Source organism: Carettochelys insculpta, chromosome 27 (genome assembly GCF_033958435.1).
Source record: "Carettochelys insculpta isolate YL-2023 chromosome 27, ASM3395843v1, whole genome shotgun sequence".
In the NCBI taxonomy this organism is placed as follows: domain Eukaryota; kingdom Metazoa; phylum Chordata; order Testudines; family Carettochelyidae; genus Carettochelys; species Carettochelys insculpta.
In genome coordinates, this window is record NC_134163.1 from 16,511,988 (window position 1) to 16,537,443 (window position 25,456).

Genomic DNA, 25,456 nt, shown 5'->3' on the forward strand with positions numbered 1-25,456 from the left:
AGATGTCTGGAGCCAGGATTCCCTATGCTTTACCACTGCTGCAGCTGTTGAACGTGCCGCTGTGTCCGCCACGTCCAGGGCAATCTGGACTCCCATCTGCGACGCCGCATAGCCCGCTCGGACAATCGCCTTTAACACCGGCTTCTTGTCCTCCGGGAGTGAATCCATGAGGGGAGTGAGTCTAGAGTAATTGTCAAAGTTGTGGTTTGACAGATGTGCCGCGTAATTTGCCACTCTCAATAATAGGGTAGAGGAGGAATATACCTTCCTGCCAAACAGCTCTAGCTTCTTAGCATCTTTATCTGAGCCCCCCGACTTGTGCTGAGACGTCTTCGACCTCTGCTGGGACGATTTGACCACCAAAGAATTGGGCTGCGGGTGACTAAAGAGGAACTCCATGCCCTTGGCTGGGATGAAGTACTTCTTATCCGCTCTCTTGTTTGTAGGAGGAATAGAGGCCGGGGTCTGCCATATGTTAGTGGCTGACTCCAAAATGGCTTCGTCCAGCAGGATAGCGATTTTAGATGAAGCTGGGGGTCTCAAATTTTTCAGGAGTTTATGATGCTTCTCCTGCACCTCTGTTATTTGAATGTCCTGTGTGAAAGCTACTCTTTTGAACAGCTCCTGGAATTGTTTAAGGTCATCCGGGGGGTGCGGGGGGAACATCCCCGGGGGCCACGGCCTCATCTGGGGAGGATGAGGAGGAACCACTGGTGTACACCTCCCTCAAATCCTCTGGCTCCCAAGTTCGGGGATATACTTGCTCCCTGGAGGACTGTGAAGGGAAGTCTCGGGATTCTGGACCTAATTCCCCCGAGACAACTGTGTTCCCGTCCCAGAGTGAGAGTGTACACGGGAGTATTGACGAGTAGCAGGGTAGGACCTGCCCTTGGATCTAGACCTGCGGTGTCTGTGTTCAGCGTGATGAGGACGACCATAGCAGCATGGGCAAGGGCCCGGTGATGGAGACCTGGGCCACGATTGGGGAGTGTACCCATGATGTCTGGGAGAGCGGGACCTCCGCGACGACATAGATAGTGGTGAAGCTGGTTTGTGATAGTATTCAAGGGGTCCATGCCCAGAAATGGTGAAGGTGGCCCAAGCCATGGCAAAATTGGTTGGAGGAACGGAGAAGGAGGCCCTAAATAAGCTGGTGGACTTACAGCCCGTTGGTGCGGTGTGTGTATCTCGGTGGGGGGGGCAGGGGGGGCTAGAAGATAAGGGCAGCGTAGCCCTGCCTGGAGATGGACTGAGGTGCCGAGTTTTTGTTTTTGCCTTGCCCCTCCCCTGCGGGGTGGGTGCCGCCCCTTCCCGTGCCGGGGATCTCGGCCCTGTTGTTGGCGCCACGCTTGGCACAGTCAGCGGCGGTGCCATGCAGGTAGCTTCCTCCGGCGCCGATAGGCTCTGTGCTGGGTGCCCCTGCGCCGTCGGCGGCCACCGATTCCGGCGCTTGCCTCGCTGGCGCTCGCGGCCCCTTCCATGCCGCCTGTTGTGTAATTGGAGGCTCAGCCTCTGCCACGTGCGCTGCTGCGCTGCTGCTTTCATGAGCTCGCGGCTGGGGGCTTTGCATTCCGCTCGTCCTGCCCGCTGGGCCCGCCGGCAAGGATCAAGCCGGGGAGAGTTTCCTCCTCTTCTGCACCGAGGGGGTCAAAGAGGCTGCCTTCCTTTTATGCAACTCAGAGGGCCCTTCTGCACGAGGCTTCTCCGGCGGTTCTGGCTGGAGAGCCTTATCAAACAAGATGATTTTGAGCCTCATCTCTCTGTCTTTCCTGGCCCTGGCTGTAAGCTTAGCGCAGTGGGAACACTTCTGGGTAACGTGTGACTCTCCCAGGCAGCGAATGCATTCACTATGCCCATCAGAGGCCGGCATAGCCTCACGGCCTGACTCACACTTCTTAAAACCCTGAGGCGGCCATCATGGTGAGTCTTTACTGTTAATAGGGTACTTAGCAACTAATCAGTGCTTTCTAACCCAAAATAACATTCACCGGCCTGCGGGGCAGCAGACGGCTTAACTAGCCTTCTTGTCCGCCCCTCTCTCCTTCGTTCCTCTTCTTTCTGCTGTCTAATATTCAATTTCTTTCTTTTCTTTTTTTTTTTATTTGATAGTGACAAAAACAAACAAACTACACATAAGAACAACTATCTTATCTGTCTCTGGCTTTAGCCGGAGCAGATTCCATCTGCCGCCGATGGCGGTTGAGAAGGAACTGGTGGGGACCGGATTGCGCACATGGCCGGGGGCGCGCAAGGGAGCGGCGCATGTCGGCGCATGCGCGATCCAATAGAAACTGCTAGAAGAATTCCGATCTGTGGCGCCAGGCGAGCCCGACACCTATTGTGGAGCACCCATGGGGACCACTTGAAGAAGAATCTGTACATACTAACAGAGAGGTAGCAGGGTTAGTCTGTACAGTGTTAACTACCTTCTTCCTGTCTTTCAACTGCTGTGTGAATTCTCTAAAAAAGGCAAGAAGGGGTATTTAAAGAATGGGGTCCCAGAAAAATATGATACCTACTATTGATAATGGGCCATTGCCACCTTGCTGAATAGACCTTGTCAGCTCTGGCCCTCCCTTTTTTCTGGGACCCCACTCTTTAAATACCCCTCTGAAAACACCCCCCCCAGCTCATGCATCTGATGAAATGGGTCTTTGCCCACAAAAGCTTATGCTCCAAAATATCTGTTAGTCTATAAGGTGCCACAAGACTTCTCGTTGTTTTCGAAGCTACAGACTAACACGGCTACCTCTCTGATTAAAGAAAAAAAAGCAAGACTTCCTCACTTGTATTTCACTTCTTACCAAACTCTCTACAAATAATAGAGTTGAAATGATTTTAAATTACAACATGGAGAGGACAATGGATGACATGGAACAGCTACCACTTAACAGGAAATTAAATAAAGGCAAAATTAACAACATAATGGCTACGTCTACACTAGCCAAAAAACTTTGAAATGGCCATGCAAATGGCCATTTCGAAGTTTACTGATGAAGCACTGAAATACATATTCTGCGCCTCATTAGCATGCGAGCCACCGTGGCACTTTGAAATTGGCGCAGCTCATCCAGACGGGGCTCCTTTTCGAAAGGACCCTGACTACTTCGAAGTCCCCTTATTCTTATGAGCAGATAGGAATAAGGGGACTTCAAAGTAGCCCGGGTCCTTTCGAAAAGGAGCCCCATCTGGACAAGCCACGCGGTGGCGAGCCATGTCAATTTCGAAGTGTCGTGGCCGCCCACAAGCTAATGAGGCGCTGAATATGTATTTCAGCACTTCATTAGTAAACTTCGAAATGGCCAAATGCATGGCAATTTCGAAGTTTTTGGCTAGTGTAGACATGGCCAATGTCCGCAATGGTCCATCTAGCTTAGCACGCTATCTGACAACAGTAGTCAATGCCAGGTGCTGCAGAAAGAATGGACAGAACAGGTCAAGTTATCATGTTGTCCATTCCCAGCTTCTGGCAAACAGAAGTCTGACAGGGAGATTTGTCCTGAATTGGGCTGTAAAGGGGTTAAATTGTGGAGCCAGCAGCTGAGGCAATTAGCTGCCAAGTAGGGCCCAGCTAGGGCTGTATAAAAGGGGCTCCAGGAGAGAAGCAGTAAAGCTCTTCTTCCAGCTACGGAGCAGAAGGGACTTGACTGTTGAGGAAGCTACAGGGGTTTCCCTGAGAGACAGTGGGGCTGAGGAAGAGCAGGCTGACCTGGGGAGCTCTGGTCTTACCCCACTCTCAGGCTGCAAACCCTGAGACAAGGCCTGAGGGTACTAGGGCTACAGGGAAGCAGCCAGGACAGAAGAAAGCAGCAGGTCCCTACCCCATTGCCAATGATGACAGGCCATTTCAGACTGCAGTGTACCCCTTAGGCAAGGGCTAGATGACAACTGACAGTGGATCATTGAGGCAAGGTAGGTTTATGGGGTTAGAGTTGTCTGGAAGGGGAGGACCCCAGAATGTGGAGTGCTGCCATGGGGCAGCACCCTGAGGAAAGGGCATGGTGATCTGGGAGGAATACAGGTCCGTTACAAGCAGGGAGAACTAACAGGTAACAGTAGATGAGACACAAGCCAGGTTAGGGCACCTCAGGGCTAGGCTGAGCTAATTCCTTTAGCAAGCAGCAAAAGGCACTTGGGCAGCGAGTCACGCCCCATTGCAAGAAGCTCTGGATACTTCACAGCATGGTTTTATATTCCTGCTATCTTAGCTAATAACCATTGATGGACTGCTCTTCCATCAACTTCTCTCTCGAGCCCTGTTGTAGTCTTGGCCTTTGCAACAGTCCCTGTGTCCAGGACTTATGCAGGTTGACTGTATCTATTAATTGCATTTGGTGGTCCCTTGTTTTTGTGTTAGGAGTAAACAACACTTCCTTACCTACCTTCCGCACCCCAGTAATAATTTATAAACTTCTATCATATTCCCCATCCTCCAGTTGTTGTCTATTTTCTAAGTTGAAGAGTTCCACTCTCATTACTCTCTCCTCAAATGGAAGCTGTTTCATACCCTTTATTTTTGTTAATCTTTTCCATACCTTTTCTAATCCCAATATATCTATTTTTAAGATAGAGCAACCACATCGGCATGCAATATTCATGGATTTATATAGAGGCAATATGATATTCCATTCTCAACATTCTTGGCTTTTTTGACTGTTGCTTTTTGACTGCTGACTGTTGCTTTACATTAAGTGGATGTTTTCAGAGAACTATCCAGTGGCTCCACAATCTCTTTTTTGAGCAGTAAAGAGCTATGTTAGATCCCAATATGTGTGTGCATATATAATTAGTTATGTTTTCCAATGCATGTTACTCAAAATTCAATGGTGATAAATGTAATCTGCCATTTTGTTGCCCAGTCACTCAGTTTTAAGACACCACTTTGTAACTCTTCGCAGTCTGCTTTGAACTTAGCTATCTTGAGTAGCTTTATATTGTCTGCAAATTCTGACACCTGACTGTTTACCCCTTTTTGCACATCATTTATGAATACACTGAATTGTACTAAACCTCTTACAGTTACCACTGTTTACTTACAGTTACTGTTGTTTACCTCTCTCCATTTTGAAAGCGAATCATTTAATCCTGCCCTTGGATTCCGATCTTTTAACCAGCTACAGACGCATGACAGGACCTACCCTCTTATCCAACGATAATTTACATTGCTTAAGAGCCTTTGGTGAGTGACCTTACTGAATGGTTTCTGAAAATCTAAGCACACTATGTACTGTATTACCCTTGTCCACATACTTGTTAACTCTCTCAAAGAAATCTATTAGATTGTACCTCACCAGTTTCCCTTTCCTAGAAACATGTTGACTCTGCCCCAACAAATGATGTTCATCTGTGTCTGACAATTCTTTTCTTTAGTTTCAGCTATTCTGCCTGCTACTGAGATTTTGGAATCCTCGTATAGTTCTCTGAAAACATCTGATCAAGTCAGATTTACTGGCCTGTAATTTTTGGGATTGCCTCTGGACCATTTTTTTAAAAAATTGGCATCACATTAGCTGTCCTCTAGTCATCCGTACAGAAGCTGATTTAATTAAGGTTACATACCACATTTAGTAGCTCTGCAATTTCACATCTGAGTCCCTTCAGAATTCTTGGATAAATGCAATCTGGTTCAGGTGACTTATTGCTGTTAAATAATACTTGAATCTGGGATTGTTCATCACATTTGTCACCTAAAAAGAATGGCTCGAGTGTTGGAATCTTCCTCACATCGTCGGCTGTGAAGACTAATCTGACTAATTCATTTAGCTCCTCCATAACGGCCTCATCTTCCTTAAGTGCTCCTCTAGCAACCCAGTCATCAGGTGGTCACACTGGTTGCTCAGCAGACTCTCTCTTTCTGATGTGCTAAACTTTTTTGACATCACTTTTTGAGTCTTTGGCTAGTTGTTCTTTAAATTCTTTTTTCGCCTCCATAATTATATTTTTACACTTTATGCCCCCTTCTATTTACCTCAACTGGAGTTAATGTCCATTTTTAAAAGACGTCTTTTTGCTTCTGCTTCTTTTACTATGTTTAGATAAAATTTTAACTTGTAATAATAAATGGCTAATTGTACTACTAATTTAAATTGTGTTATTAAACTATAGCTTTGTAGGGATATTTTTGAATAAGATTAATTATCTTGGCCAATATGGCTTAGCAGACAGAGCACTGGACTGGACTCAGGACACCTGAACCTGTTCCCACTCCTACCACCAGTAGCATGCTGAGTGAGATTGGGCAAGCCATTTCCCCTGTTTGTGCCTCAGCAAACTGGGATAATGAGATGGATACTGACCTCAGATATACTGAGGAAAAGCAGCAGGCATTGTTTTAACATAAGCCATGACAAATCCAAATGAATGATGTTATATACTGTTGAAATCACCAACCACAGAAACCAATCACCTGAGGAATGCTGAAATGAAAAGCTATTTAAGATTATATCCAGCCTGCAAAAAGTTTTCACAACATACAATTTAGCCCCAGAAAGAACTTAAGGCCATACTTACCCTCGGACAATACCATTCTCCAAATAGTTAACTTGAATGAATTTTCCAAAACGACTAGAGTTGTTGTTATGGGCTGTTTTTGCATTTCCGAAGGCCTGTAACAAAGCATGGGATGAGTCTATCTTCTCATCATGAAACAAAGTGAACTAGTACATAGCTTGAACTTCTCATTGTTCAACCAACTACTGGTTGGTACAAAACATCCAAAATCCTAATCAAAGAGCAAGATGCATGTGCTGTAATCATTAACAGTTGCTAAAATGACTTTTTGTCCTACCTTGATCATCAGAAGATATTTCAGGATCTGAAGAAAGGGAAGTTTATTAGAAATTACTTTACCATACAACAGTCAAGACTGAAGAAAGCTTAACACAGGATACCTCAATTAAACAGTCTGAATTCCATTAGAAAGCAATTAAGAGCTTAGAGGAGATTCTTGTACAGGGGAAGAAAGCTGCAACTAGCAAAGAAGTACCCCTCCTGTTGTCAAAACTGCAATGTTAGCAAGCTTCCTGTACCCAAAATTGAATCTCACCTCCATTACAAAGTAATATAAAAGCTGCTCTGTCTTTAAAGAAAAAATAGTAAATTTAAGTCTGTTTTGGAAAGTTAGCCTTTTTGAATTCTGAGGATTCATCCAAATTAATCTTGTATGAAAAATGAAAGTTCACAGAAATGGCTTTGGCGAGCAGAAACTCATCCTGGAAGTGCTCTCAGAGTGAACTGGTCCTTTCATCATATTTTTGTCAACTCATGAATGAAGTTTAGTTTCATTACCTAACCTTGACAGCTAAACTTGCAAACTGAAATACTGCAGCAGTAATCTTATTGCTTTTAGCCTTAGCCTCAGGGGAATTCAGATATCGGAGAGTACTAGTTTGCTTTCAATTTTCTGCCACAAACTTCAGAGGGTTTCATCCCTGCTACCCGACTCTGTAAAATTAAAAGAAGTCATACAAGAGTATTAAACTAAGGGCTGAAGGAAAGCTGACAGGGGCAGAGGAGCACAAGGTTCAGCCAAACGTGTCCTTTAGGGGAGGATTTATTAAGGAGATACACTATATGCTACTAAAGAGGAGAGGACAAGTACGGAAGTTGAAAAAGCACAGCTAGGAACTAAAGTCAACAATCTCCTCCCACCCACAAAAATGTCCTATCCAATTGTATCAAAGGTAGACAACTAAATATTAACAAATATTGTAAGTATTTGATACAAAACCAAAAAGTCTAAATACTAAGATAGGTGAACATGAGTGTCTGGCATTCAATAAAGCTATTGATCTAACAGGCATCATAAAAACTTTGTGGAACAAATATAAATCAAAGGGACATTGTAATACCAGGGTACAAAATACACAGGAATGACAGAGTAGGTTGCAACAGTAGGGGACTGGCACTATGTGAAAAAGCAGTGCTAAAAATAGTAAACATTTTAAATCAATCAAACTGTACCGTAGAACCTCTATGGAGAGAGACTCCATGCTCCAATAGTCCTCTAGCAACAGCAATATACTACCAACAACCTGACCAGGATGGTTAACCTTCCCATAAACAAACTAGGGAAATACAACCTAGATGGAGCTACCATAATGTGGATTCACTCCTGGAAAACCATTCCCAGAAAGTAGTTATCAGAGGCTCACTGTAAAGCTGGAAGGACACATTGAGTGGGGTCCTGGAGGGATTGGTTGTGCATCAAGTTCTGTTCATTGTCTTCAGCAACAATTTAGATAATTGCATGGAAAACACGTTAATAAAGTTAGTGGATTATACCAATCTGCAATAGGTTGCAATTGCTTTGGAGAGATAAGATTAAAATTCAAAATGATCTGGACAAACTGGAGAAATGATCTGAGGTAAACAGAATGAAATAAGGACAAAACAAAGGACTTCACTTAGGAATGAACAATCAATCAGTTTCACACATACAATATGGGGAATGACTGCCTAGGAAGGAGTACTGCAGAAAGATCTAAGGGATTATGGTAAACCACAAACTAAATATGAACCAACACTGTTGAAAAAAATCATTCTAGGATGTACAGTAAAACTCTGACTTAAAACGCGGGTTGTGCTCATGGGCAACCACTCATAAGTCAAGTTTTGTGTAAGTTGGGACGGGCGGAAGGGCAAAGAGTTAGCCCAGACAGTGGGGCACCCTGCTGCCTTCGGGTCCAACCTGGCTAGGGCTGCAAATGGTGGAGGGGCTCAGCAACTACGACAAAGATGGTGCTGGCTCCATGCACTGATGAGCTAGTGCGGTGGCACTACTCATGTTGCTCACCTGCTGCCTGGTTCCCACAACCCCACTGGTTGGGGGAGCTTGAAAACTGACCAGAGATGTTGCATCTGGCTCCAGGGTCCCTGCTGCTTGCAGGAGCCAGACGCAGCAGCACAGGTCAGTTTCCTGGCTCCTGTGAGTGGTGAGGAGCTAGGAAACAGGCAGCAGCAAGGCCCTTGCATTCCTAGCTCCCAGCACCTGTGCCTAGCTCCCAGCTCAACTCTGCTTGCAGGAGCTGGGAAACTGACCAGTGCTGCTATACCTGGCTCCAGGTTCCCACTGCTGATGGGAGCAGGGAGCCAGATGCAGCCAGGACCAGGGCAGTGAGAGCAGACGGGTGAATGCTGCAAGCAGCACCGCTGTGCCAGCCAGCGAGTGCATGGAGCGCATGCAGGATCAGGGCTGCAAGAACAGCAGGGTGAGCATTGCAAGCAGTGCCACCATTCCAGCATGGGGGTGCACAGAGCCAGCACCACTTTTGGCTGCAGCTGCTGAGCTCCTTAAGTTTTCAGATGGGCAGCAGCAAGTGGAGGTGGGGTCAAGGGTGCAGCAGGGCCTGGCGGGAGGGGCAGCCAGGGTGTGCTGAAGGTGGAAGGGGTGCAGCAGAGCCCAGCGGGAAGACGCAGCAGCTGGGAAGTAACTGCTGATTTCGACTTGCGATATTCCAGGAAACATGCAAGTCAAAATTGTGTAAGTCAGGGGTCTACTATATTAAGACCACCGTAAGCAACACACATTACAATTTGGGCAAACATGACCTATGAAGAAAGACTGAAAACAATGAGCTTGTTCAGTCTGGAGAAGAGAACACAGGGACATAATAAAAATCTTTAAACACACAAAAGGTTTTTAGAAGGAGGAAGAAACTTGTTCTTGTGAACCTCTGATGATAGGAAAGCAGCTATAGGCTTAAACTGCATCAAGGGGGATTTAGTTTGGACATGGGGAAAAATTTCCAATTGTACGAGCAGCTAAGCACTAGGAACAAATTCCATACGGTGGTTGTGGACTCTTCATCACAGTAAGTTTTTAAGAAGAGGCTTGACAAACATTTAGCAGAAATGGTCTACTTATTACATAGTCCTGGCTTGAGTGCAAGGGAATACAGCAGAGGACATCTTGAGGTCCCATCCAGGCCTTCACTTCTTTTTGTAGGCTCTCTAATCTCCCTGAGCATTTCAGAATTAGTCACCATATGATCACAGAAAACTCAATCATAATGTAAGAATATCAACTATTCCTACATTGATTGAGAACATTTCACCTCAGGAATGATACAGATACACAATTTCTTGACACCATTAACGACCACTGCTTGGAGCAGCTAGCCAGGAACACACACGAGAGGAAGCGATTCTTGATTTAGTAAAAAGTGGGGCTCAGGATGTGGTCCAAGAGGGGAGTTTAACTGAACCACTTAGTAATAGAAACCAAAATATAATTAAATTTAACATGGGGGGGAGAGGGAATAATATCAATGAAACCATAATTAGAGGTTTAAACTGTTTAAAATTCCCAGTTTTTTTTTAAATATAAAAATACACCACCACAGTTGAACAGAATGAAAGAAGCCATTATAGATAGATATCTGTTAAAAATTGGAAGTTGAATCCTACTGTTGAAAATAGAAAGGAACAAACTTGGGCAAGTTGACTATATAAGAATAATTAGGTGACCCCCCACCCCAAAAAAAAAGAGAGAGAATATGAAGAGCAACTAGCAATAAACACAAACTAGTTTTTTTAAGAAAGTACATCAGAAACAAGAAGTAGGGCCAATGGATAGTCAAAGTATTGAATGTTTTAGGACCTCTGTGCTATGTAACTGTCAGTCTGTACTGGAAATGCTATTGATCTGAAGAAGCGGGTCTGTCCCATGAAAGCTCATTGCTTAATAAATTATTTTGTCTTTAAAGTGCTACATGACTGCTGGTTTGTTTTGTTAGAATACAGACTGCCACAGCTACCTCTCTGTTACTAGTCAACTGGTGGTACACCTTGCTAGGAAATGTTGAAGGCCAAAACTGTAACTGTGTTCAAAAACAGAATTAGATGAGTTCATGGAGGAAAGGTCCATCAATGGCTAGAAATGGTCAGAAAGGCAACCCTAAGCTGTGGGTGTCCTTAAGCTTCGGACTTCCAGATAGTGGGTCTGAATGACAGGGAATGCACTCTCTTGATAAGTTGCCCTGTTCTGATCGTTTCTTCTGAAGCAGTGACACTAGCCATGGTCAAAACAAAAAGCAGTCAAGTAGCACTTTAAAGACTAGCAAAATAGTTTATTAGGTGAGCTTTCGTGGGACAGACCCACTTCTTCAGACCATAGCCAGACCAGAACAGACTCAATATTGAGTCTGAAGAAGTGGGTCTGTCCCACGAAAGCTCACCTAATAAACTATTTTGCTAGTCTTTAAAGTGCTACTTGACTGCTTTTTGTTTTGATAGTGTATAGACTAGCACAGCTTCCTCTGTTACTAGCCATGGTCAGTTTGACCCAGCCTGGCCATACTTCTGTTCTTAAGCAGAGAGAATAGTGCAGCCTTGATCTGTAAAGACTAATTACGTGAACACTGCTAGGTATCTGAATGTAGGGAAGTACAGACAAATTATGTGTTGAGTATAGTTAAGGACAAAAGTATTTTATCGGTAGGATAAAAACCCTACATGCCAGGCCACATTTGACATCATGCTACAAAAAGCTGTTGAAGTTTAAGTGAATGAAAAAAGGGAACTCCCATGCCTTGTGTGAATATGGTTATTTTAAAAAAGAACAATGTTTCTACTTTAAATAGAGCCTAGTCTACACCCACTGGATATATTATGTGGGCTTTTGTGGCAAATGTGAATGGACCAAAGCTCAAGTACAACTTAGTCTGGCCCACCTCATACCAACATCACAGGCTCAGCAGATCTGTAATAACAGAGACTGAGGGCTGGCAGCAAGCCTGTTTTACTGTTTTCTATTCCTAGTGGGCTGGCAAATTGAGAACTTTACTTTCCGTAAGTAAATCTAGCAACTTCTCCCTCGTACGAATTGGCTAGGCTTTGGGAAGTTCCACTTCTTTTCTTTTTGGGGTTCTGCTGTCACATTAGTTCCTTCATGCAATTTTTATTAAAAAACATGGCTGACAAGAGAAACACTCACAGGCAGTATTAATAGTTTGGGCTATGCTTCTTCGGAACCATCCTTTGAAGAAAATTTAGTCTTATGAAAATGCCTTCAGGAATACATTGCTTAGTGCTGTTTTTATTTCATTTCACATCTCCATAATACCTTTGAATAACCTGGAATCTTCCTATCAAATCATACTAAGACAGGAATCAATCTATTCCAAAGTATTTGCTACCACCCTCCAACTTCAGAGGCACCACACTTTATTATTTCAGTGGATTAGGAAGGCCATTATTGTTATGAATCCAAGATATTCACATGAACCAATATTTGGTTTCAGAAGCTGGCTTGATTTTTAGCTGAGTCTTTCAAAAGTAGGCATTTGCAATGAATTTCTACCACTCCCAAATTATTCAAGTTAGTTTGCCAAGAATGGCTTTTATTGTGAAACTGCTCCCAGTGAAGTTTATCAGCATTTTAGAAGGCCAGTATTTATCTTCTTACCAATCTCACAAAATCTCTAGCACATTGTGTGTCTTTTAAACACTGCACGTATTACATTTTCCCTTAACAAAGTGACCATACAGAATTTACTGAGGGTTCCAAAATTATGCAGTGAAGTAAAGCATTCCCAATCATTGGGAATAAGCCTTGAACTTCAGTTTATAGCAGGTCTAGTGCAAAAGTTTGATTAACCAACCCAAAATTTGTCCTTATAAAAAGGTCCCAAGGAGATGCAAATTTTTTCCGAGGGAGATGGGGATACATCACTCCATAACAGACCTCTTCTGTACATTAGTAACAGAGAAAGCTGTGCTAGTCTATATACTATCAAAACAAAAAAGCAGTAAAGTAGCACTTTAAAGACTAACAAAATAATTTATTAGGTGAGCTTTCGTGGGACAGACCCACTTCTTCAGACCATAGCCATACCAGAACAAAGTCAATATTTAAGGCACAGAGAAACAAAAATAGTAATCAACATTGACAAATCAGAAAAAAAATTATCAAGGTGAGCAAATCAGAGAGTAGAAGGGCGGGGAAGGGGGTGGAGTCAAGAATTAGATTAAGCCAAGTATGCTGCTGCTGCTGCTTCTGTACATTGCCTCTGAAGCTCAGTATGTGCCACTGCTAGAGACAAGATACTGGGCAAGATGGACCATGATCTGATTTGGTATGGCAGCACTTATGTTCTTATAATTTAGCCCAGGGGTCTGCAACCAGAACACCAAGAAGAGCCATTTTTTTCAAATTCAGTTACAAAAATCAATACTTCAAGAGCTACAATGCATGTGAGTATGAGACAGTCCTTAATAAGTAACATCAAACTGAACTTTTTGTCACCCCTATTTTAAGAACAGCGCACACACAATGATTTGTACCAGTTAAAATCTTTATATTACTTTCACCCCTGGACTGGAGAGCAAATGAAGACAAGAAAACTACTGCACCTGGGGATAATGAACTAAAGCTCTCAAGCAGCAAGGAGCAATGTTCACATCAATCCTCCATGGCTCCCCATTCCCAGGCACTATCCCCCTTGGCTCCCATCTCCAGGCTTTACCCACCTCAGCCCCCAAATCCCCCCATCCCCAAGCTTTACCCTGCATCTCACCAACCCATGCCCCATCCTCAGGCTTAACTATCCACAGAAGTGCTGCATTCTGTCAATTTACTGTCAACAGAACGCCTTGAGAATCTGGATACTCCCTGGGTTTTACTGACAAAACCCTCTGCTGTAGACATAGGTCCACTACTAGAGAGATCCCCATTGCAAGTAAGATACAGGTGCCTCATCAGTTAGGAGGCGGGTCACATCTTGCCTGAAGGTTAGGAATTCTTAAATTTGCTTTCAAACCAGTGTCTTGCACATTATCACAAAACAGTTTTAAAATTACCTTCACAGGTGTAGTCACCAATTTGAGAGTGGGGAGGAGAGAGAAAAAAAAGCATTTTTGATAGTCCACAATATGTTACACATAGATATACTGAAATCAGTGTATTACTTAAGAAAAAAAAGTAATAGTTTATTTTAAATATAGTGTTTTGTTAGGATTTGCATGTTAACAAGAGCTGTGCAGTGAAGGAAAATATTTCAGTCTATTTTTTTCTCTCTCTCTCTGAGAAACTGTAAGATTTATTAGTTCATTTTCACAATGTTGTCCTCCACAGAAAACGAATCATTAGAACCCTCACAATCTATTTTTCAAGAGCAGAAGCTGACAGGAAAAGTATCAAGAAAGTTACCTAGGCAAAGCTGCCTGAAAGTTTAATAGTTAGGCGAGTTCTGTCCCAGTAAAGGCAGGCAAATGTCATCAATAAAAACTATTCGACTTCTGGTTTGAGCTCTGAGAAGGAGACAAGGAGTTATGCTGAAAAAATCTTTCAATTAGCCCCAGTATTTTCTGATGTACTTGCCAGCTTATTGGCTATATTTCTCAGCACTAAATGCTTCAGTTGACTAACTTTTCCTCTCCAGCAGCTCTATGATAGCTACTAAATCCTGAATGTTCAAGATCCCCTTGCAATCTTTAAACAGCCTTTAACAACTACCTCTTAGAAGCTGGAAATTCAACCAAATATGCCTCCTAAGCATGTTACTATTTGAGAATTTACTAGACTATTTCAGCATGGCACTTGACAATTTCCTACACAGAAATACACACGAGGAAGCTATGGAGTATAAACTAGGGATGTTAATGGTTAACTGGCGGTGACTGAAGCAAACCTGCTGGTTAACCAATTAAACGGGATTTTACATCCCTAGTATAAACCCGTAATGTTTTTCAAGCCTATTATGATATCACATGTGATTGCTATAGTACTACTGTATGTAGCAGAAAATAGACCCTGCTAAAATTATTTATGAAGACAGCATGCCAGATAAGTGATTCCTGTTATATTTCCTTTGGTTAAGTGTTGTAGAAGGATAAGCAACAGCAGTCTGTTTTCTGACTAACTTACATTCCTGAGAGCCATGATCTTTGACGCACTAAGTCCATGTTAAACCATGACCACCAGTGTTCCTGATAAGCTAAGCTTTTGGGTGGCCATCCAGGAGAAATTCCAGTGCTGCCCACCTGATCAGCAGAGCATCCACAGTATGTGTGTTTCCACTGGTGGGGCAAATCTTCACATGCTTCAGTAGATATAATAAAATTTATTCTGCACATGGATGGAAAAAATTAGAAGAAACACTGCCAATGACTGATTTTTCTTTTATTTGATACACAATGTCTTTAATCATTAACTATGACACCTCTGAATCATTTTGGCAAATCTAACATCTCAGACTTCGGAGAAAGTAAATGCAAGAAACATTTAAATTAATCCCATGGCAAAGTATAGTTTTAGTTATACTTTTTATAGTCTGGTTATTCTGAGCAAATGATTAGATTATTCAACACTTTCTACTAACTTGAGGAAAGCTGAGTTGCTATCTTTGGCTAACCTTCATGCAAAATGAACAAACGTGGTAAGGAATAAACAATGTAGTTGCAGGTTTTCTGACATGCTACTCTTGAAGTATATGAATTTTTAAGACAACTACAGGCTCAACTTGTCAGTACAATGCCACCATTCACCTTTTCCTTTAAAAATGCTGATGTGACTCCCTTCAACTTTATGAAAAAGGTCAGCCCATAAGTAGATGCCTGGGAACCTAAGAAGTTACCGAAAAAGGTTCCTAGTCTTACTGAAATCAGGAAGACTTCATTAACATTGATGGCTTTTCTATTTACAAACAATTTCAGAAGGACCCAAAATACATAGCAAAAAATGAAAGAGTACTTCCAAATGACTAACACCTCCTTCTAAGTGTTTTTCTGCACCAAAATTCCCAGGAAAACTTAATTTTCAAGAGAAAAATCCCCTTGTTTTGATTGGTTCTATTAAATGAAAAGCCCAGGTGACACTCACTGTAGCCAAATCACCAACTCTGAAACAGGACACTGCTAAGACTTCAGTTTCTGTAAGACAGAAAGTTTGCTATAAAGTTCTCATCGCATTCTATTAAACTCAATTGATTTAAGAATTTGTCATCATACAGATTAGAAGACAGCCACATGCTGAAAACTAGATTTAAAAATTCTCCAACAGATCACTCCAGCTGTGATAACAATGGAGGCAGGAATACAGACAGGACTTGAGCAGTTTTCATCATCATGATGTCTAACACTACTGTAAAAATTAGACTTGTCTGAATACTTCAAATATTCACTCCTCCCATTGACATTGAAACTGCACTCTTGGAGAATTATGGGTTCTAACCCATACCTAAAAATAACCCTACAAATGTTTCTTGATTAGAGTCACAGGTGCCTTAGTAACGTCTCTACACACAGGATTGTGCTGGCTTATTAACTTTCATGCTTCTACAAATGCTTTATTTAATCCTTTTTAGTTTCAAGCTGATGAGGTGACAGCTTTCATACAAACTTCTGCTCAGCTTTGCAAGACATTTTGGGATACAGCAGTATTGCATTTTGTTGCTTTTGTTAAGAAACAAAGTTCATGCCAAGATATGAATTTAGCTTGAAATGTGTGATTGACAGGGACCCTTAAAACTCGAGAGTTTCTTTTTATGAGTATTTCAAAAACATAAAGACAAGAATATTGGGAGATTCCAGATGACTGGAAAAAGGCACATGTAGTGCCCATCTTTAAAAAAGGAAAGAAGGACAATCCAGGGAACTATAGACTGCTGAGTCTTACCTCTGTACCTGGGAAAATAAGGGAAGGGATCCTCAAGAAATCCATTTTGGAGCACTTGGAAGAGGGGAAAGTGATCAAAAGTAGTCAACATGGATTTACCAAGGGCAAACCATGCCTGACCAATCTGATTAGCTTCTATGAGGAGGTAAGAGGCTCTGTGGACATGGGGAAGTCAGTCAATGTGATTTACCTTGACTTCAGCAAACTTTTGATAGTTTCCCACAACATTATTGCCCGTAAGTTAAGGAAGTATGGATTCGATACATGCACTATAAGATGGATAGAAAGCTGGCTTGATGGTCGGGCCCAATGACTCAATATCTGGATGGTGGCTGGTTTCAAGTGGAGTGCCCCAAGGCTCAATTCAAGGGATGGTGTTGTTCAACACTTTTATTAAATGACCAGGATGAGGGACTGGACTGAACCCTCAGCATGTCTGTGGATGATACCAAACTAGGGGGAGAAGTAGATACTTTGGAGGGTAGAGGTAGGATCCTGGGTGACCTGGATAAATTGGAGGATTGGTCCAAAAGAAATCTGATGTGGTTCAGCAAGGAGAAGTGTAGAGTCCTGCACTTGGGATGGCAGAATCTCTAGCTCTGTTATAGGCTAGGGACTGATTGTCTAAGCAGCAGCGCAGTGGGAAGGGACCTAGGAATTATGGTGGATGAAAGGCTGGATGAGAGTAAACCGTGTGCCCTTGTAGCCAAGAAGGCCTGCAGCATATTGGTCTGCATTAGGAGGAGCATTTCAAGCAGATCTAGAGAAGTAGTTGTTCCCCTCTATTCGGCACTGGTGAGGCCACATCTGGAGGATTGCATCCAGTTTTGGGCCCCCCAGTATAGAAAGGATGTGGATATGCTGGAGCAGGTTCAGTAGAGGGAAATGAAAATGATTAAGGGACTAGAGCACATGACCTATGAGGAAAGGCTGAGGGATTTGGGCCTGCTTAGTTTGCAGAAGAGAAGGCTAAAGGGTGATTTAATAGCAGCCTTCAGCTTCCTGAAGGGATGCTCTAAGGAGGATGGAGAGAAATTGTTCTCAGAGGTGACAGATGGCAGAACAAGCAGTAATGGTCTGAAGTTACAGAAGGAGAGCAGTAGGTTGGATATTAGGAAAAACTGCTTCACCAGGCAGGTGGTGAAACACTGGAATGTGTTGAGCCTACACAAATGGTGGAATCTCCATCTCTAGAGGTTTTTGAGTCCTGGCTTTACACAGTCGTGGCTGGGATACCTTGGCTGGGGTTGATCTTGCTTGAAGCACACGGCTGGACTCGACGACCTCTTGAGGTCCCATCCACCCCTATCATTCTATGAACATAAAGCTTAAATTTTTGATGGTATATGTTGAAATGTCACCTTTATGTGCAGGTTTATTTAGAAAATTTCTGAGTTTAGTTTTCAATCTTTAGTCATATCTAGGTAGACGTCATTCTTTGACATATCTAACATGGAAGTTAGTCAATCATTCTTAGAAATTGACTCTAAAACAGCAATTTTAGAAATTACTCAATGTCAGCAGCTAAATTTGCATTTGTATTTCAGTTGGCACAATATAACGTGACTTCAGGCCTCTCTATCTGACCTGATTATGTTGTATCTCCTCTTGCAAACTAGAATCCAAAAAAGTTAACAGTATCAAATGCAGCAAGATTAGCTGATTGAATAGTGCTTTCCACAGTGACCCCTTCCTGTTTTCTGTTCTAAACTGCAAACTTGAGCTCCAGCAACTAGCAAACCTCAAATCTACTTCTGCTTTCAAGTACAAACAGCAAGGCAAAGTGCTTGCATATGTTCCCTGTTCTGCAAAGCATTATGGATAAAATTTTCAAAAGCACCTATCCTTTTTCTATGTGAGTCAGTTAAGACAAAAACACTGGTTATGAACACTTTTCACAAAACAATCATATTTGAATTCTCAGCCTTCATCCTCAAATGAAGCCTGCACACCAACTTCCAAAGGTGAGTGTGAGAGCTTAAATTTTTAACTTTTCTAGACACTAAAAGATAATTGATTCAGCACGGACTAGACAGGCCACTCGCTGGGTATTTAAACCAAAAAGTTCTCCTTTTATATTGTATGTTCTCTGTCCCATGTGGACACAAAACCAGGCATGGTTTCATCCAGTATCTGACAAAAGGATGCAATAATGCTCACTCCATCACTTGTATGATCTTGCACACACCATCATCTGCACCCTGCAAAATTACTATTTGGAAAAAAATTGAAGAAATTGCAATCAAGAAGTCCTAATGTGTGCTCTCTCATTATCTCAACTGTTCTAGACTATTGCACCTCTGTAGGAGACCAATGGTTTCTGTTTTTCCTATCACTGGAAATTACATAGTAGATATGACAAGATTTGCTCAGAATATTTATGCGTTAATCAGAATTTCTCCCCAAAATGAGAATGCTTCAGCCTGAAAAAAAAATATTTACAGCAGAGAAATAAATCCCCGTGAAAGGGAATTCACAACAGAACTGCTAGACTTTCTGATCATACCAAAAAGCACCAACAGATTGAAAGTCATTACTTCTTCAATGGAGAGCTATTTAGTTACAAAAACATTCACTGTATTCCTAATTCAGTGGAACTAAGTGACTAGTTCTGCTTGACCCTAAACTCAGATATCAACAGTGTTTTAATGAGAGACTCCAGTGAATCCTTCACCCCAGCACACTGAGCTCCGGCTTAGGGATGTAAATATCAGTTGAAAAAATAACTGTATAACTAATTAAATGTTTACATCCCTGTTCTGGCTGTAAAAATATAACCACTCAAAACGGACATCCTTGAAGACAAAAATGTAACTTGCAAAGGCAAATCAGAGTAATAGTGTAATCAAAGGAATACTAAATGGTCTATTCCATTTAGACAGAAAGTTAGTTAAAAGGAACTATTAGAGATGAGAAACAAAAATAATTTTAAAAATCTGTTTTCAAAAGAGATCAACATCAACATGGATTTTAAATATCTCTGCAAGAGAAAGGTTTTTAAAATCCTCACTAGATATGGCACATATCAGTGATTATTTGGAAATATTTTAAGAAGTTATTTGTGCAAACAAAAATTTCAGCCTATGTTTACCTCTAGTACTGGACCAGCTCCCAAAATAGTTCTCTCAACACCGCTTGCGTACCCCTTCTGACTCAGTGCAGTGAGGCAATGAATTAAAAAGTTTGTACTCTGAGTTTTTCCAGATCCACTTTCACCTGAAATGACTATGCACTGGTTGACATGTTTTTTAAGCATTGTGTGATAAGCCACATCAGCTATGGCAAAAATATGGGGCTCCAGTTTTCCAAGTTGGTGATTTTCGTACATCTTGACGTATTTGGGGTTATAAATGGGCAAGAATTTGAAGGGGTTGACAGCAATCAGAATGCTTCCTGCATAGGTATAAATCTTGTGTTTTAGAAAGCGGCGTTTGAGATTCTCTAGGAGTGTTGTTTCTGTTAAATTGGAGAGATTACATAAGTCATCAAAGTCTTCCTGATGCCATGGAAGAAAACCCCTTTCAACCAACCGTCGAGAATCCTTCTCTTTCGACACCAATTGCATATGGACGTATTTGATGGTCCCATCAGCCTCCCTCTCTTGCAAAACAAAGTAGTATCCATCATTTTGGGGATGCTCATCCTGGGCCCGGCGAGGCCAAAGCAAAACCCTATGAACAGGAGAGTCATTCAAATCAAGTACCCATTCTTCACCTCCTGATTCTTTCACCTCCACAAGCACATAATGCTTTGAGACATCCAAGTTCAAAATGTGTACCACATCCTTGATTACATCTGAAGTGGTGCTATCCTTAGTTGCAGTCACTCTACAGCAGGTGGCATTTTCTGTCGAGAGCTGGGGGTAAATATGAAGATTATAGGCCGCCTTCTCCTGGCAAACTGCACTGCCAGCATCTTTTAAACTCATTCTGCCCCCAACCTGGTTTCAGCATACCGCCCCAGCTTGTTGCTCAATGCCCATTATCTGCAAAAAGAGAGTGATGAGAGATGTTAAAAAGTATCCTTTTGAACAGGTTTCCTCTGAAATAGAAAAGTAAGGAAACAAAAAAATAAAAAGTTATCTGAAATATAAGATGAAGTTATTACATAGTCAAATATATATACAAAGTAAGGTATTTTCCTGAACATCAGTGACGTTATTCCAAACTGGAACTGCCCACTTTTACTTGGGATCTCTTGTTGGAAAAGTTTGCTTTGTGAGTGAGACTCAGATTGCAGAAGTTGGGGTGGAAAAAATTTTGAGCATCTGGATTTCACAAGCTGTTACTTCCAGCTTGAATTTTCTCAGATAGTTCCCTCCTCACACAAGCACAGGAACACAGTGACTATGTCTTTTATAAAACACACAGCAATTATTGGGAAGTAATATAATGTACCCAAGGAAATTAACTCTAACAACCAACCACCACATCCTTGCTTTCCAAAAGTATTTTTTTTCCTTTTCCTGTTTGAGGAAGAGAAATTAAAATTAGTCTAAATTAAAACACATTTCAGTTACAATTTTGTAACTAGCTTACCTATGATTCACAACTCTGAACTGTCATTCCACAACCAAAGAATCCCCTCTTCATTCATGTCTTTAACCTTGTCTTTCTAGCTATTGCTTCATCTCTCTCCTTTCAACTGCCCTCAAGCTCCTTATGCATGAAGCTCCTGTACTACCACCGATTCCCATTACCGTGATTTCCCATCCTCAGTCCCTGCTGCACCCCTGCAATTGAGCTTTTGCTCTCTCTTCCATAAGATGAGTTTGAGGGGGTAGTCAACCTTCACCTCTTGGTGGCCAGGTTAAAGGATGCTGGTCTGTTCTACTGGAATTGCAAGCCATGCTAAATCACTGTCCTTCACCCAGGGTGGTTCTTCACCCAGCATTCAACTGCCATCTAGCTCAATTTCATGAAAAATAATACTAACACTACAAGTCTAAACCATTATGACTGTGGTATCCGGAATCCAATTACCTCCATTATCAACTTATCACTGGTGAACAGTTTCCTAAGGGAAACCTTACAGCTTAGGCAGACAGACAATGAAGCTCTATCTTTGTTGTGTCTCAGAGGATGCTATTTGAACATGACCCAGATACAAGTCAAAAATTAAATTAGAACACAGTACAACATAAAAAAGTCAATTAAGTTTACAAATTAACACGCAGGCATTTTCAATGGCAGATAACATTAGGCCAAAGGGTTCCACCACTAAGATACACAGAAAGTTTGAAACATTCTGCCATTGACATTTCCACCACAGGCAGACAATGAATCACTCCAGAAAAGCACATGACAGTTCTGCCACTCATGAACATAGTCTAACAATGGAGAAATTCACTTCTATGTAATTCTGCATAGAAGCAAGAATTACTGAAACATTTCCTGTTATGCAAGTTTCTTAGATGGTTTTAGTTCACACTTATTTAATAAGAGACCAAATGAAACACAAAAGGGGACAAAAAATGGCATTCCTCTGGTTTGATCCCTTCCAGAATGGTTCCTGATTCTGCACAAAAATTAAGTCTATCTTTTACTTCTCAAGAGGCTCGTTGTGACATTCACACAGGCTCAGATGATTCAGGAAGTCCCCTCCACTTCTTAAATATATAATTATTACTAATTTTTGACTTGTGGCAGAAACTTAACCACAAAGGTGAAAGGGTTAGGCAAGAGCAAGTCCACACTTAAAATGTTGCATCAGCACAGCTGTATTGGTGCAGCTCTGCCACCGTAGCACTTTTAAAAAGATGCTCTAAAGCAACAGGAGAGGGCTCTTGTTGGTGTGTCACCCCACACTGTGAGAGGCAGTACCTATATTGAAGAGAGAAGCTATGCCAAACACAGCAAAGTGAAATTTATAAGACTTTCACAACAGTACTCAGAACCCCATCAACAGTGAAACTACTAAGAATCTGAATTTCACCTTGCAGCTGCTTGGGAAAGTCAAAAACAACAGAGAGATCCTAGAATTATTCACAGAAGAGGGTCCAAAAATCCACCAAGGCTACAGAAGATGAAGAATGACCACTTCACCTTCCCTTCTCAGCCAGGAGGCTGCTTTTCTTACCTAGGCATTGACCTTGTCGATGAATTCCACGTAACCTCATCTACTATGCTGGGAGAAATGGAACACTACTATTCTCAAATCTGCTCATGGAAGACAAGAGGCCCTTTGTAACATAAAACACTGCTTGTTTAGTGGAAAGCTGGTGGTCTCAACTTAGGAGATGTCCAAGACTGGGAAAGTTGAAAAACTTGTATTTTTCATCCGGGGGAAGGTGGACCACTGACAAAGTGACATACATATGATAGACTTCAACCTGAAAGTATTTATGCTAGGCAGATTTGCAGAATGTGCAGTCACCACAGGCATCGGCGTTAAGGATAAAACAAGGCAGTTCTGTTTCCTTATTGGGATGGCACAGAGTCTTCAGTGAAATGAACTTGCTGCAACATGATTATTACATGCATTCACTAAGGGAGAAAATAGGAACAGCCACCATAATGGTTGCTTCATTTCAACCAAACATGAAATCCAGATGCGCTTTGCTTTATTTTAATGGTGCTGAATTTTCTGAAGTCCTCTTCCTCCTAGTGAAACAGCCACCTCATGCAAAATTGTTATTTAATATTACTGTTAAAGGTTATGTTAATATTAAAAGCTGAGATTTTCAAAGGACTGCAAGGGAATTAGGTACCCTGCTTTCACCGAATTCCTGTTGAACTGATTCACCTTTGAAAACTGCAGATAAAATTATTCAATAATTTCTTTGCCAGAAGGTGACCAAAACCATTAAAATTCAAATGTCACAGTTCACTTTAGAGTGGTACGAAATTCAATTTTGCAATAATCCACTCAAAATACAAACAGGAGGAGAACCTCAATGCAATGTCATTAACTGTTAGGTCCAATTATCTCGATATCATCCCTTTAAAAAGGGTCAAAGCGGTCTCATGAAATCTCCAAAAGCATGGTGGAAAGGAACATGGATGCTCTGTGAAGTGACAGGCAATCAATAAAGTAAGATGTAAATATCTACTGTTCTAGCCATTAATCTGCTTAAAGATCCCAGCAAAAGATGCAACTCATGCTCACCCCATCAGCTGAAGACTGATTTCCTGAAGACTTCTCTGCCTTTAAATTCAGAGGTAGTACTACATCATAACCTACAGCCTGAAATATATTTCTCTTGGGATAAACATTTATAATCACTCACACAGGAGAAATCTAACATTTTCAATAAGCCTAGGTATCAAGCCAAGAGGAGATATACCCTATAGCCCTATGGGACCTAGCAATGGGTTTGGCGGGTTGTCTGGATTTATTTCCCCCTCATGTTGTGCTCAGTGACAGCTCCAAGGACTGCCCAAATAGATAGGCCTTTTCTGCACACCAGTGAGTCTTTTGGCACGTGTTTTAGACTTGGTAGAAACTAGTGAACAATGGTCATGCAAACCATATTTAAAAATTGTTTCTGAATTTGCCTGTAACAGATTTGTAAACTGAGAGAGACACTTATCATCACAGCATGAACAGAGTCCTAAATGATGCACAAAACTGAGGTGACCCATATCAGAGACATTGAAAACAGAAGAAAATTAGACTACTAAAATGAACGTATGTTGCCACTGATTGTTACTACAGGCTGAACCTCTCTAGTCCAGCACACTCATCTGACAAAATCTGCAATCCAGCATGATTTCAGTGAGCCAGAAGATCACTTACCAAGGATGTGTCCAAGTTTCCTGTGGTCCCATGAAATTTGTTTACAGTCACCTGTCCTGGCTCTCAGTGTTCTGTGTTGTTACTTATCTGTGATTTACCCCTAAATATCTTCTAAGAACCCAGCATGCAGTGGAAGTGTTTGTAATGCTGCTAGACAATATTGACCTCCTGTGGTTTGGCAAATTCTGTCATTCAGCACCAGTCAGGTCCCAACAGTGCTGGTCTAGAGAGGTTTAACCTGCAGAATTTCAAATGGAAAAAGCATGAGTCTACTAGAGCTAGTAGATTACATTACAGAACTGAATTCATGATGAACTACTAGAGAACTACTGGATCTCTAGGTTCATTCAAAAGAAACTAAAACACAGATTTTCATATAACATTATCTTCTTTGTCCTCTCTTGATTTCCTTATTGATTTAAAGTAGGACATTTGCCACTTGACCCAAGCAACTTTATTATTTGCATTATAGTGACACTGAAGGAGCCCTAGTCATAGATGGAACAAAAATACCTGTGCTTCAAACAGCTTAAAATCTAAGTATATGACAAAAGACAACAGATGGCCACCCACAGTCTGGGGAGTACAAGAAAACCATGAGACAATATTGTTACAGGCAGTGGTTTCTGTGCACCAGCAACAACACTGTCATAGAACACGAGAATTCTAAGGAAGAATTTAAAGGAGAATGGCATGGTAGCTTTGTGGATGTTTTAAGGGAGCACCTAACAAGCCCGTGGGGCAGTATGGGAAAAAGTACTAAAGATACTCGTCTGAACATTTAGCAAGTGGGCAATACAGGCTGACATCATGGACCAACAAATGCCTTTTGTCTTAGACTTCACATACAGTTGTTCTTGTTTACTTTTCTTTCACAGAGTTTTATCAATACAAAAGGAGTTTGGCAACATTAAAAACTATTAATTTAAATAACATTTAGCCCCTCATATCTTCAAAACACTGTACAGAAGTATGAATCTTAACAAAGCTATGAGGCAGGTATTTCTCTCATCTTACAGAGGAGGAAGCTAATACAGAGATAAGTGACTTGGTTGTGGTCACTGGCTAAGACAAAGAACAAAGGAATTCTTGGCTCTCAGTCCA

The 25,456-nt window shown here is 41.7% G+C and overlaps 1 protein-coding gene across 7 annotated transcripts in view; it reads right to left on the bottom strand.

Moving 5' to 3' along the window:
• MYO9B (myosin IXB) overlaps window positions 1–25,456 on the bottom strand; it is an 82,943-nt gene that overhangs the window by 46,061 nt on the left and 11,426 nt on the right. For 6 of the 7 annotated variants that reach the window (XM_074977975.1, XM_074977972.1, XM_074977976.1 and 3 more), the window contains exons 2-3: window positions 19,707–20,600; window positions 6,511–6,605 (exon numbers count right to left, since the gene is read on the bottom strand). In XM_074977975.1, coding sequence (XP_074834076.1) covers window positions 6,511–6,605; window positions 19,707–20,543 — 932 coding nt within the window. In that variant the 5' untranslated portion in view covers window positions 20,544–20,600. Of the gene's footprint in view, window positions 1–6,510; window positions 6,606–19,706; window positions 20,601–24,352; window positions 24,494–25,456 lie in introns of those variants that run through there. The other variant, XM_074977973.1, reaches the window with a different exon arrangement.